At 36.0% G+C, this 15,038-nt stretch overlaps 1 protein-coding gene and 1 pseudogene across 18 annotated transcripts in view; one reads left to right on the plus strand and one right to left on the minus strand.

Moving 5' to 3' along the window:
• Positions 1-15,038, minus strand: part of MYCBP2 (MYC binding protein 2) — a 283,622-nt gene that overhangs the window by 192,904 nt on the left and 75,680 nt on the right. For all 18 annotated transcript variants that reach the window (XM_021929688.2, XM_021929697.2, XM_021929696.2 and 15 more), the window contains exons 15-17: positions 13,987-14,191; positions 7,283-7,428; positions 6,543-6,644 (exon numbers count right to left, since the gene is read on the minus strand). In XM_021929688.2, the coding sequence (XP_021785380.2) occupies positions 6,543-6,644; positions 7,283-7,428; positions 13,987-14,191 (453 nt within the window). The remainder of the gene's footprint in view (positions 1-6,542; positions 6,645-7,282; positions 7,429-13,986; positions 14,192-15,038) is intronic.
• Positions 13,840-13,971, plus strand: LOC116270641 (annotated as a pseudogene).

Below are 15,038 nucleotides of genomic sequence, written 5' to 3' on the forward strand. Positions count from 1 at the left end.
AACCTACAGAATGGGAGAAAATTTTTACAATCTACTCATCTGACAAAGGGCTAATATCCAGAATCTACAAAGAACTCAAACAAATTTACAAGAAAAAAATAACCCCATCAAAAAGTGGGCAAGGGATATGAACAGACACTTCTCAAAAGAAGACATTTATGCAGCCAACAGACACATGAAAAAATGCTCATCATCACTGGCCACCAGAGAAATGCAAATCAAAACCACAATGAGATACCATTTCATACCAGGTAGAATAGCGATCACTAAAAAGTCAGGAAACAACAGGTGCTGGAGAGGATGTGGAGAAATAGGAACACTTTTCCACTGTTGGTGGGAGTGTAAACTAGTTCAACCATTGTGGAAGACAGTGTGGTGGTTTCTCAAGCATCTAGAACTAAAAATACCATTTGACCTAGCCATCCCATTACTGGGAATATACCGAAAGGATTAAAAATCATGCTGCTATAAAGACATATGCACACGTATGCTTATTGCGGCACTATTCACAATAGCAAAGACTTGGAACCAACCCAAATGTCCATCAATGAGAACTGGATTAAGAAAATGTGGCACATATACACCATGGAATACTACGCAGCAGCCATAAAAAAGGATGAGTTCATGTCCTTTGTAGGGACATGGATGAAGATGGAAACCATCATTCTCAGCAACCTATTGCAAGGACAAAAAACCAAACACTGCATGTTCTCACTCATAAGTGGGAACTGAACAATGAGTACACTTGGACATGGGAAGGGGAACATCACACACCGGAGCCTGTCGTGGGGTGGAGGGAGGGAGAGGGATAGCATTAGGAGATATACCTAATGTAAATGATGAGTTAATGGGTGCAGCACACCAACATGGCACATGTATACATACGTAACAAACCTGCACATTGTACACATGTACCCTAGAACTTAAAGTATAATAAAAAAAATAACAAAAATTAAAAAATAATTTTTTTCTAATTTGTAACTAATTTTTTTCCTATGAAAATGGAATGTTTTATTCTAGAAAAGCTGTTGTGGATTTTTCCCAGTAATAATCAAAGTTTTGTGATTACCATGCCAATGTTGTAAGAAAAGTAATTAAGTCAAGTCCAGAGCTGAAAGAGAATCAAGCTCAAAGAAAAGTATAGACTACTAAATAGTCTCCCACCACCACCACAATCACCAGGAAGCATTTATTTAGGGATTAGTATATGCTAGGCACTTTTACCCATATCCCTTAATCCTCATGAACATCCTTAGGTAGGTAGGTAAATTTATCCCCATTTTGAAGGTAAGAAAACTGATGTTCAGGGTGACTAAAATTCCAAGGTCATATATAGGTGGCAAAACTTAAGAAGCCGGGATTTGATCCAAGTCTAATAACTGCAGAACAGATGCTCTCAACCACCATACTCTATAGTGAGGCTAACCATATAACTTACTACCCAAATGAGACTCTACTGAGAGTAAAAAAGGGCACTATTAAGAAATATACCTGGACACCTATAAAATGGGACTCTCCCAGTTAAGCCAGGACATGGGTTTAGCCCATCCACAGCTCATAATTATGAAACTTGGATACTTAGAAGAAAGAAGAAAAAGCTAACATTATTGGAGTTTAATTTTCCTTATGAAACAGAGTGCTGATAAGGAATATAAAGATTAAATCATTAATATAATCATCCATTAGTTCTTCTGATGACTTCAAGAGCCCTACTTAAGAATTTCACTGAATAAGCACTTCACTTACACAGTTAAATTAATACATTAACCAACCCAATATAATCTAAAAAATTATCACAAACCATTGAACTAAAATCTATAAATGAATACTATTAATACCTAAAAAGATAAATTGAAGAAAAAAATTAACTAGAATATTAATAACAAAGATTTAAAATTAAAGACAAAGTTCAAAATTTATGAAAAAGCAGTAATAACATTGCTTTTTTGGGTTTCAATAGCTCATTCCATTATAGGAAACCTGGTGTGATAAAACAGTAACTAAATTACGTCAACAGGCCTGAGGCTGTCTGAGCAAGGCTTTAGTACAAGAACTAGAGCCCACGCTGAGTTCAGGGGTTCACACCTGTACTCCCAGCACTTTGGGAGGCTGAGGCAGGCCGATCACCTGAGGTCAGGAGTTTGATACCAGCCTGGCCAACATGGTGAAACCCCTTCTCTACTAAAAATGCAAAAATTAGCCAGGTGTGGTGGTGCATGCCTATAATCCCAGCTACTTGGGAGGCTGAGGCAGGAGAATTGCTTGAAACTGGGAGGCAGAGGTTGCAATGAGCCGAGATCATACCAGTGCACCCCGGTCTGGGCAACAGAGTGAGACACTGACTCAAAAAAAAAAGAACTAGAGCCCAAAGTTCTGATCAACTATGAAAAATTTAGATCAGACTTGGTAAATAAGACAGAAAAGTCAAGTAAAATAATCTAACATAATCTAATTCTTAAATTCTGAAATATTAACACAGGTAAAAGCCAATTACTAGCAAGTATAATTACTAACATACTACTAAATTATTAGTTTCTAAAAAGTATCAACAGGCCAAAGAAATAAAAGACATGTATGTATGGCAATTGGAAAACGAAAATTTTATTTGACGTTTCTATTCCTTATGGGAGCAAAGCCAATACCATCTTTTCTAGCACAGTGCCAGAGAAGAGCCTTAGAACACTGTGCAAGTGACTCAAATCTGTTTCCAAGGCCCTTGACCCATAAATTCTGATTCATTAGGCCCAGGTGTTTCTGATACAGAAGGTCAATGGATAAAACCGCAAAGTGCAAACAACCGACTTAGCGCACTAAGTCTCACACTTTGGGACCATCAGAATCACCTGAAAAACTATTAAAGCACAGTTTACTGGCTGTACTCCTCCAGTTTTTGCTTCAGTAGAGATCTGGAGTGGGGCCTGAGTACTCGTAACAAGTGCCCAAGTGATGCTGGTCCCTTTGAGAACAACTTGAGAACCATGGCCCAAAAGTAATGAAAAGCACAGCACCTGAAAGAGATTCCTCTATCCAATTAAAATAAAAATATTTCTTAAAAAGCAAAGGTAAGCAAACTATAGATGCCTTAAACCTAATCAGTATTTTTTTTTTAAATGGCTTTAGTTATAAAACGTAACTTTTACTCTATTTACACACTAATATGCTTATTGGAGAATATTTAGGAAACAAATTGTAAAGAAGAAAATAAAAAATCATCTATAAACTCATCTGTCAGGAAAAAGCATTGTTAATATTTTGGTATTTATCTTTCTTGTTTTATCCCTATGGGAGTGTGGGTATATCATTTTCATCTAATTTTGTTTTCTTATAAAAATGTGTTTTTAAATAAAATTGCTTAATGGAGTCCTAAGAATAATATAAAATCATAAAAGTGTCATATCACAATAGTTTTTTAATTACTTAATACAGTATAAGGATTTTCAAAGTCACTGAATGACTCTGAAGTTTGATTTTTTAAAAAATGAATACACAGTTAGAATTCTTGTCCAAATGCAAAAATATTTGTTTAAAATAAAATAGGCTGGGCGCAGTGATTCACACCTATAATCCCAACACTTTGGGAAGCTGAGGTAGGTGGTTCATTTGAGGTCAGGAGTTCGAAACCAGCCTGGCCAACATGGTGAAACCTCGCCTCTACTAAAAATACAAAAATTAGCTGAGCATGCTGGCGGGCACCTGTAGTCCCAGCTACTCAGAAGGCTGAGGTAGGAGAATCACTTGAACCTGGGAAGGGGAGGTTGCAGTGAGCCAAGACTGTGCTGCTGTACTCCAGGCTGGGCAACAGAGCAAGACTCCATGTCAAAATAAATAAATAAACAAACAAACAAAACATACAAGCAGGCATCACTTTGCATAGTGCTGTGTTAACTGAAACGCAGGCATATGGGAACTCTGTCCTCCTTTTGCATGATTCTAGGTAACTGTGTTGACTGTGAAAGGGGAGGACATGGTTCCAATGTGCACAAATTTCTGTTAATCTCAGTACCATGGAAAGCAAGGACTGCCATAATTGAGGTTCACACTGAAGATTCCACTCATCAAGAAAAGATATTCACTACATATTGTTTTAACAAACATGAAGGAGGGTGATCTGTGTAAGAAAGAGTTCTACCAAAAAATAAGGACAAGACAAAATTTATGTGCACCAATAATCTGAATAAAGTGTTTCTACAGATGTTCTACATATTTAGGACTGCAGATGAAACCTATTTGTCACAAAATAGACACTAAGTGCCTAGCACCTCAATCTATCTTTGGAAATTCTGATACAACAACATAATTTCTTTAAATATTTAACTAGTTGAAGATTTTTTTTAACTTTAAAGGGTTAGTGTTTACAATTATGTTTCACAGGTTTATGTCAAATTTAAAAATAAATGGCAAAAGAATATTCCACAATCACCAAGTTATGTCAAGTTACCAATGCACAATTCAATGTTCCTTTATTTCCTATATGCACAAATACACTATACCTAGAGAAGAATAGCTTTTTTAGGAGGGAAGAGAAAAAGAGTAACAAGATAAACAGCATTTGGCAAGTAATTAACTGTGAATAATTAAGTGTAAGGATGTGCTATACTGTAGTTTAAACGTAAGAGATAGCTGCATTTTGTAGGTCCATTCATGTCGCTCAACCTAATATTTCTAAAGAAAGAAAAAACAGGTAGTGAATAGATATAATGATAACTAATCTTAAAAAATTATATCAATATAAAAAAGTATTAATTACCACATGTCAGAAACTTAATTCTATCCTGTTTTGTAGGAAACATTTAACATGCAATTTTCCCACATACTTATATAATGTAAATACTGACAGTATCTATATTAATCTCATTAAAATATCCTTTAAAGAACATTATGCAAGCAAAGCCAAACAATAGTAAATTTTCACCTTTTCAATCAACTTCACTTATCAGATGCTATGAAGAACACTCTTCATATGCCAAGTATGTTTTACAATCTAAGTTTAATAAAACTAGAATTCACCATGTGTGTCATACATTTTACTACTTATTCCATATATTAACAAAAACAATAGCTAGAAAAAAATGTATAATGATGGTTAAATGGGTAAAAGGTTTATTTCACACATCAAATATCATGCCGTATGTAATAAGCATTTAAAATATGCAGTATCAGTAAACATTTCTAATCAAAATTTTGCCTAGTGGAAGAATAAAATCATAGACCTCCATAACAATTTGTCTTAATCGTACAACAAAAAAATTTACTGAGCAAGGAAATCTTTAGTAATACATATATTTATCTCTGCGTATTCAAATACCAATTATAACCACAGTTAAAAATTTTTTTGTTTGTTTTCTTTTGAGATGGAGTCTCACTCTGTCACCAGGCTGGAGTGCAGTGGTGTGATCACAGCTCACTGCAACCTCCACCTCCCGGGTTCAAGTGATTCTCCTGCCTCAGCCTCCTGAGTAGCTGGGACTACAGGTGCACACCACCATGCCCAGCTAATTTTTTTGTACTTTTAGTAGAGATGGGGTTTCACCACGTTGACCAGGATGGTCTCCATCTCTTGATCTTGTGATCTGCCCAACTCAGCCTCCCAAAGCACTGGGATCACAGGCGTGAACCACCATGCTTGGCCAGTTAAATGTATTTTTAAGCTAAGAAATTATCATAAACAATGAGGAAAAGATAAACAATAGACCTATCTTTGTAAATAAAACCTGCAGACCTGCCATCTTACCCTTTCTATACATAACTAGAACGAGCTTTTTCCAAAAAAAGACACACGAAAGCACTGCACTGATCTGGAGGGAAGCATAGTAGGACTATGCCCAAATGATAAGGAGCATAAAAGAATAAGAAAACAGGGGAGGCCGAGACGGGCGAATCATGAGGTCAGGAGATCGAGACCATCCTGGCTAACACGGTGAAACCCCATCTCTACTAAAAAATACAAAAAAATTAGCCAGGCGAGGTGGCGGGCGCCTGTAGTCCTAGCTACTCGGGAGGCTGAGGCAGGAGAATGGCGTAAACCCGGGAGGCAAAGCTTGCAGTGAGCTGAGATCCGGCCACTGCACTCCAGCCTGGGCGACAGAGCGAGACTCCGTCTCAAAAAAAAAAAAAAAAAAAAAAAGAAAACAGAAGTGAAAAGACTAAACTGAATTTTGTTCCACGGTCAAATAGATGAGTCCAAAGTCTGGGTGAAGGACAAGTTGTGAGAATATCTATTTTTAAAAAGTAGCCATTTCTAATAGTTACTGATACTTGGCAGATGGCACAAATCTTAATATGGTGACTTACACCATAAATACTCTGCTGAATTAAACGTATGCTACTAGCACAATTATAAATACCTTCAACATATGTTATTAGAACAATTATGAATACCTTGAATATTTTCACATTATATTCATGAGTTATCAGAATATTACTAATTTTAATTTTGATGATTTCTTACCCAAAATTAGTTTATTGTGTGAACTTTTCAGTGGTTTCAGGATAGGGTAGGAAAGTGGATTTTCATGTACTTTTTCTCTGTAGCTACATCTTACCTCTTCCTTCCTCTAATCTGTGCCTTCTGATTACACGTTGCCGTTTTTCTTCTTGTCGTAACTGAAGGTGTTCTTCAATGTTAACCCCGGGCACTGGGACAGCTAGAGGATTGGCCAAAAAAAATAATAACAACATACATGTTATATAATAACTATAACAGAACTACTTAAAATTCAAGAAAGAAAAGATAGCAAAAACATTGTCTAAAACACACAATATTTTTACTTTAAGAATTCTTAGCCAAAAAGGGAAAAAGAATCTCATTCTGGATAGGCATGGTGGCCCACACCTGTAATCCCAGCACTTTGGGAAGCAGAGGCGGGCAGATCACCTGAGGTCAGGAGTTCAAGACCAGCCTGGCCAATATGGTGAAACCCTGTCTCTACTAAAAATACAAAAATTAGGCATGGTAGTGGGCACCTGTATTCCCAGCTACTTGGGAGGCTGAGGCAGGACAATCACTTGAACCTAGAAGGCAGAGGTTGCAGTGAGCTGAGATTGAGCCACTGTACTCCAGACTTGGCAACAGAGCAAGACTCCATCTCAAAAAAAAAAAAAAAAAAAAAAAGAATCTCATCCCTTAAACAATGTCATATTGTCAGTTACCATAAGAGCAGTATTGCATACATTAATTATTATCTTAATTTTTTAACATATACCTAAAAGAAATTGTTTAAACTCTCAGACTTAATGAGTTGAAGACAACTCAGTGTAGCATAGTATAATCAATCAAAATTACCTAAAAGAAGATCTAAAGGTATCATTTCTTTCACTGCATCAAGAATTCCTCTTTGTCTCGCCTCTTGACCATCTAACTCTCTTGCACAGGCCTTGCAACATCCACACACAGCACAACCAGATTCTCCGGAACCACAACCACAGATCCTAGGGGAGGAGAAAAAGACAACGGAGATCTTCCTAATTTTTCCTTAAAACTCTTTTCTATAACTCATTTTCCACATTTTTGAAATTGTTAAATGAGTAAGCAATGAAATCACCTCTTTAGATCACGATTGCTCATTTTAAAGAAAGGGTATAAAGAGCAGAATAATTAAAAACAAGACTCTGATTAAGCTCCCAATAGGCATAATTGGTATATTTCTACAGAAAATACACACAGATTCAACTATCATCAAAGTCACTATTTTAAAAACAATTTTTTAAAAGTTTTTTTTTGCAGTTAGTGAAGTACCAGAAGCTTTAGGATTAAGCGACCAAGATGGGTTGGTTAGCTAAAAACAATCAAACAATGTTGCTGTCCAGCAGATAAGTAAAGGCAGGTGTTGGTAGCCTTCAGCAAGAAAGCCTAAGCTTGCCAGCTTCATGTAATATTTTCCCATTCCCTATTTAATATGGTGTTGGGAAAACTGGCTAGCCATATGCAGAAAACTGAAACTGGACCCCTTCCTTACACCTTATATAAAAATTAACTCAAGATGGATTAAAGATTTAAACATAAGACCTAAAACTAGAAAAACCCTGGAAGAAAACCTAGGTAATATCAGTCAGGACACAGGCATGGGCAAAGACTTCATGACTAAAACACCAAAAGCAATGGCAAATGAGATCTAAGTAAACTAAAGAGCTTCTGCACAGCAAAAGAAACTATCATAAGAGTGAACAGGCAACCTACAGAATGAGAGAAAATTTTTGCAATCTATCCATCTGACAAATGGCTAATATCCAGAATCTACAAAGAACTTAAACAAATTTACAGAAAAGCAAACAACCCCATCATAAAGTGGGCAAAGGATATAAACAGACACTTCTCAAAAGAAGATGTTTATTTATGCGGCAGAACTTAAACAAATTTACAAGAAAACAAACCACCCCATCAAAAAGTGGGCGAAGGATATGAACAGATATTTCTCAAAAGATGACATTTATGCAGCCAACAAACATGAAAAAAAGCTCATTATCACTGGTCATTAGAGAAATGCAAATCAAAACCACAATGATACCATCTCACATCAGTTGGAATGGCAATCATTAAAAAGTTAGGAAACAACAGGTGCTAGAGAGAATGTAGAGAAATAGGAAAGCTTTTACACTGTTAGTGGGAATGTAAATTAGTTCAACCATTGTGGAGGACAGTGTGGCAATTTCTCAAGGATCTAGAACTAGAAATACCATTTCACCCAGCAGTCTCATTACTAGGTATATACCCAGAGGATTATTAATCATTCCACTATAAAGACACATGCACATGTATGTTTATTACAGCACTATTCACAATAGCAAAGACTTGAAACCAACCCAAATGCTCATCAATGATAGGCTGGATAAAGAAAATATGGCACATATGCACCATGGAATACTATGCAGCCATAAAAAAAGGAGGAGTTCATGTCCTTTGCAGGGACATGAATGAAGCTGGAAACCACCATTCTCAGCAAACTAACCCAGGAACAGGAAACCAAACACTGCACGTTCTCACTCATAAGTGGGAGTTGAACAATGAGAACACATGGACTCAGGGAGGGGAACATCACACACTGGGACCTGTCGGGGGGTGGGGGCTAGAGGAGGGAGAGCATTAGGAGAAATACCCAATGTAGATGACAGGTTGATGGGTGCAGCAAACCACCATGGCATTTGCATACCTATGTAACCAACCTGCATGTTCTGCACATGTATTCCAGAACATAAAATAACAACAACAACAAAAAGGAAATAAAAATATCCACACATTGGAAAGGAAAAATAAAATACATATATATACACACATATATATATACACACACACACACACACGTCTCCTTCCCCCTCTCTTCTTTACATGCCATCACCTCCCATTCTCTCCTTTCACAGAGTCCAATTACCTGTTCTTTTTCTCCTTCGTCCCTTTCATATCCATTGTGAACCATATGGGGTATTCGTTGACAAAGACACTCCCAGAAACTGACTTGGGGTCAGGGAAACTAACTTCTTAGCCACATATTTTGTAGAAGGCATAGCTTTAATGTAGTTCATTGAATCAGTCCTTAAAACTTTTGATAGCCTTGTTGAACCCCAGGTTATACAGATTTCGGAAGGTACAAAAGGAAGAACATACCTGGCAGCAGTTTAAAAGACGTAGCTAGACATCTGTGAAATGTCTCACTTTTAAAAGCAAGCATTACAAACTATTTGGAAGATCACTTACTACACAGTAAAAACTATGATACATAATATGCCAGATTGACACTAATTTTAAGATAGTATTTATGACACCAATTCTTCTCAAAATTTTCCAAAAAATTGAAGAGGAGAGAACACTAATTCATTCTTTGAGGCCAGGATTACCAATGTCAGGCAAAAGATGAAGAAAAAGAAGAAGAAAGAAGGAAAAGAAGGAGAAGGAGTAGAAGAAGAAGGAGCAGGAAGAGGAGGAGAAGGAGGAAAAGAAGGAGGAGAAGGAGAAGAAAGAAGGAGAAGGAGAAAGAGAAGAAAGGGAGGAGGGAGAGCGGGAGAGAAGGCGGCGGAGGAGGCGGCAGAAAAAAAACCCTACAGACCAATATCCCGTATGAATAATGATGTAAAAATCCTCAACAAAATACTAACAAAATAAATTCAGCAGGATATTAAAATAATTATACACCATAACCAAGTGGGATTTACTCCCAGAATGCAACAAACGAAAATCAATCCATGTAATATAACACATTAACAGAATGAAAGAAAAGAAATACACGCTCATCTCAATTGATGGAGAAAAAGCATTTGACAAAATTCAATGCCCTTTCATAATAAAAACACTTGACAAACTAGGAATAGAAGGAAATGATCTCAACATAAAAACCACACATGAAAAACACACAGTGAACATCATAATGGTGAGAGACTGAAAGTTTTTCCTTTCTAATATCAGGAAGAAGACAAGGATGCCCACTTTGACCACTCCTAAACAGCACTAGAAGTTCTAGCCAGAGCAACTGGACAGGAAAAGAAATAAAGGTCATCCAGAGTAGAAAGGAAGAAATATAATTATCTATGTTCACAGATAATACAATCTTATACATAGAAAACTCTAAAGATTCCACTCAAAAAAACCAATAGAGAAAATGAATTCAGCAAAGTAGGAAGATACAAAGTCAACACACAAAAATCAGTTGTATTTCTAGGCACTAACAATGAACAATATGAAAAGGAAATTACAGAAACAATTCCACAGCATCAAAAAGAATACGCTTAGCAATTAACCAAGGAGGTGAAATGAGAACTATAAAACACTGCTGAAAGAAATTAAAGATGACATAAATAGAAACACATCTTATGTTCATGGATTAGAAGACTAATGTTTTTAAGATGTTCATACTACCCAAAGCAATCTACAGATTCGTTGTAATCCCTATCAAAATCCCAATGATGTTTTTTACAGAACAGAAAAACCTATCCTAAAATTCATAGAAAATCTGTAGGTACCTCAAAGAGCCAAACAAGCTTGAAAAAGAAGAACAAAGTACTCATAGTTCCTGACTTCAAAACTTACTACAAATCTACAGTAATCAAAACAATATGGTGTGGCACAAAGACCGTCATACAGTCCAATGGGATAGAATAGACAGCCGAGAAACCTTCCTTCACATATACGGTCACATGATTTTTGACAAAGGGGCCAAGATGATTCAATAGAGAAAGGATAATCTTTTCAATAAACATTGCTGGGAAGACTGGATATCCACATGTAAAAGAATGAATCTGGATACTTCTTTAACAGCATATACAAAAATTAACTCAAAATGAATCAAAGACCTAAATGTAAGACCTAAAACTATTTAAAAAAAAAAAAAAAAAAAATCCCTTAGAAGAAAAGATACAGTAAACCCTTCACAACACTAGATTGGGAAATAATTTCCTGGATATTATACCAAAGGAACAGGCAACAACAACAAAAAAAACAATAGACAACTAGACTTCATGAAAATTTAAAAAATTTTGTGCTTGAAAAGACAAAGTCAACAGAGTAAAAACATAACCCACAGACATGGCTTTTCACTTTCATATCATATATCTGATAAGGAATTAATATTCAAACTATATAGTTTGAACAAAAAGAAATCGACAACCCAATTCAAAAATGAGAAAGGACTTGAATAGAATTTCTCTAAAGATCTCCAAATAGCCAACAGGCATATGCAAAGATGCTGAACATCACTAATCACTGGAGAAATTCAAATCAAAACTATAATGAGATACTACCTCACACCCATTAGGATGCCACTACCAAAATAACAGATCATAAGTGTTAAGAAGGATGTGAAGAAACTAGAACATCTGTACACTACTGGAGGGAATGTAAACTGGTTGGCTGCTGTGGAAAATAGTGTGGCAGTTCCTCAAAAGATTAAAAATAAAATTACCATATGGTCCAACAATTCCCCTTCTGGGTATATACCCAAAGAAACTGAAAACAGGGTCTCAAAGAGCTCCTTGTACACTCATCTTCACAGCAGCATTATTCACAATAGCTACAATGTGGAAGCAACCCAAGTGTTCAGCAGTGCGTGAATGGATAAGCAAAATGTGGTATATATGTACCATAGAACATCATTCAGCCTCAAAAAGCAAGGATGTTCTGATATATGTGACAACCTGGATGAACCCTGAGGATATTATGCTAAGTGAAATAAGCCAGTTCCAAAAGACAAATACTCTATGATTCGCTTTATACGAGAGGTACCTAGAGTAGTCAATCATAAAGGAAAGAAAGCAAACAGAATAGTGGATGCCAGAGGCAGGGGAGAGGGAAGAATGAGTAGTAATTGTTTAATGGGTACAGAGTCTCAGTTTTACAAGATGAAGAGTTATAGAGATGGATGGTGGTAAGAGTGGCACATTATGAATGGATTTAATACCACAGAACTGTCTACTTAAAAATGGTTAAGCTGCTCAATTTCATATTTATTTTATCATATGTAGTCACAATTTTATAATAATTGAAGTCAGCTTAATAGTCCTTAGTATTCTGATATATTCAGTTTGCTTCATTAATAAAGCAATTATTATACTTGGTTAGTATTGTCCATGTAAGTCTATGAATAATTGTTATAAACTATATAAGTCTCTGGGGGAAAAAATATGAAGAATAATTAATTTCAAAAGGGACCAGAGAATTTATAGATTTTGTTCATGATATATACTGGCTGCTTAAGTTCAGAGAGTAGGGATATTAAATTTTATTTTTATTATATATTTTTTGAGATAGGGGTATTGCTATGCTGCCGAGGCTGGTTTCAAAGTCCTGGCCTCAAGTGATCTTCTGGCCTCAGCCTCCCAAAGTGCTGGGATTACAGACATGGGCCACTACACCCAGCTAACATTGAATTTTAATGGAAATAGTGTTGGAGACATCCAGGAGAATAAATTTCAATTCCAACACTGTTAAAAAATAATCATAGAATCTATCTGCATCCGAATTAAATTTAAAAATAAAGAAGTTAGGTGCTTAAAAACAGAAAACAGAGCCAAACATAAAGCACGACAGAATAAATATTATCCTTTGATAAAGATGACTGTTTATTGCTTACACTAATAATATAAAGAAAATTTGTTTTTAAAAAATCACATCTCAGCAGCCTTAAAGAAAAGGCCTGTTATATATGACCTATCTAACTATGATAGGCCAAACATAAACTTAGAAATAAACGCCTATTAGATCCAGACAGTATTTGGGAAGAAGCAACTATTACCGAGTTGCCAAAGAGGAAGGTCAAGATGCAGGGATGGCTGTCTTCCTTCTGGGCTTCTCTTCACAAAATTTTTTCTACTCCCCCAAATCAGCCAATTATCAGAAAGCTGGTCTTACAAAGAATATCCCATTATGTTACAGTGACTATAACTAGCAATGTATAAAACAAATTCAAAATTCTTCCTAACATCCTAGCAGAAAACATCTGCCAAACTTACATATTAACTTTAAATTTAAATTTACAATAATATAGAACCCTGAAAAATGTGGTCCTTTGAGAACAAGGATAAATATAACAGGTATGATGTAACTTTAGAAGCACACAAAATTTCTAAAATTATAAATGGTAAATTTAATTTAAAACAAAATTATATATCTAATCAAGTACTCTATATGATATTGATAATTTTATTTAGAAAAGATTCATGTTCAACAAAAAGAAATAATAATAGATATCTGGCAGTAAATAGGCTTAGAAAAACGATACAAATAGAGGCACAGCCCCAAATCTTGAAAAACTTATGACCTGTTTTTAAATAATGGTTTAAATGAATCAAATGAAAGAAAGCCAACCTTAAAAATGACACTAAAATATAAATTATTATAACAGAAAACAATTAAGAATTATACTTTCTTGGCCTTTTGGCTAAGATCAAGTGAAGATGCCATGGTGTCTTTAAGAAAAAAATATTAATAGTAGAGTATACTCTGGAACGATTTTGCAAAGAAATGTGTTCTGCACATGTTCTTTAGTAGGAATCACTCTCTCTTACCCTCCGGGGACTCTGTCTGGCCGTCCACTACTGACACAGCTGGCTCCATAACCTGTACAGTCTCCACAGACAGTGCAAACCATGCACTGCTCCAGCTTCCATTTGTGCATGCCTGGAGGGCACATCATAGACTTCTCATCTTTTTCATCTAGTTCTTCTTCCAGGTCTTCATCCATTGCTGTTGCCATATTTTCAACTCCAAACCCTATTTGACAGATCAATTTATAATTGTTATACAGATTACTTTCATGTATAAAAGATGGATGACTATATTTCCCACTTTAAAAAACAACAGCATGCTAATCCAAGCAATTATACAAAGAAATGCTTAAATTTGAGTAACGAAAATAAATTTTAATTTACAGACCACTAATAAACACTCTCCCCATTTCATTTCTGCAAAAGAAGGCAAGGAAGGCTATTATCAAATGTCTCTTGACTGTTACCATCTGCCAATCATACTTTTAAATCTTTTCCTGTTTTCCATCCTCACTACCAACACTTTCATTCAACAGACCAAAGAAAGCCTCCCCACCATGCTCCACGCCAAGAGTCCCCCACTCTAGATCATCCTCCTACTGCCACCAATCATCCTCCCAAAGCACGTATTTGATCCCACAACTTCATAATTTACAAACCCCCAATGACTTTCCAAGGTCTTCAGAAGAGCAAAACTCAGCAAGATGCAGTAGGCACAAGATGGCTCCTAATTTTCTCCAATCTCATTTCTTTTCCCTCTGCTCTCCAAATACTCTGTGTCCTTCCATATGCTCAGGGCCTTTGTTCATTCTTGCTCCCTCTGCCTCTTCCTTCCTCATTTACAAGATGCCTCTGCCTATCTTATCTAGCAGAGAAACTTCAGCCTTCAAAAATTCAGCTCAGAAGTCATTCCCTATGAAAGCACTTGCTACCTTTTCCAGGCAGTCAGTCACTACCTCCTTAGTGCCTGTTTATACCTCGCTTACAACTTTTTAAAATGGTGTTACAATTCATTCATCTTTTTTTTTCTAAATTGAACACCTACTATATTCCAGGGATTCCTTCATGGCAAG

Source organism: Papio anubis, chromosome 15 (assembly GCF_008728515.1).
Source record: "Papio anubis isolate 15944 chromosome 15, Panubis1.0, whole genome shotgun sequence".
Classification (NCBI taxonomy): domain Eukaryota; kingdom Metazoa; phylum Chordata; class Mammalia; order Primates; family Cercopithecidae; genus Papio; species Papio anubis.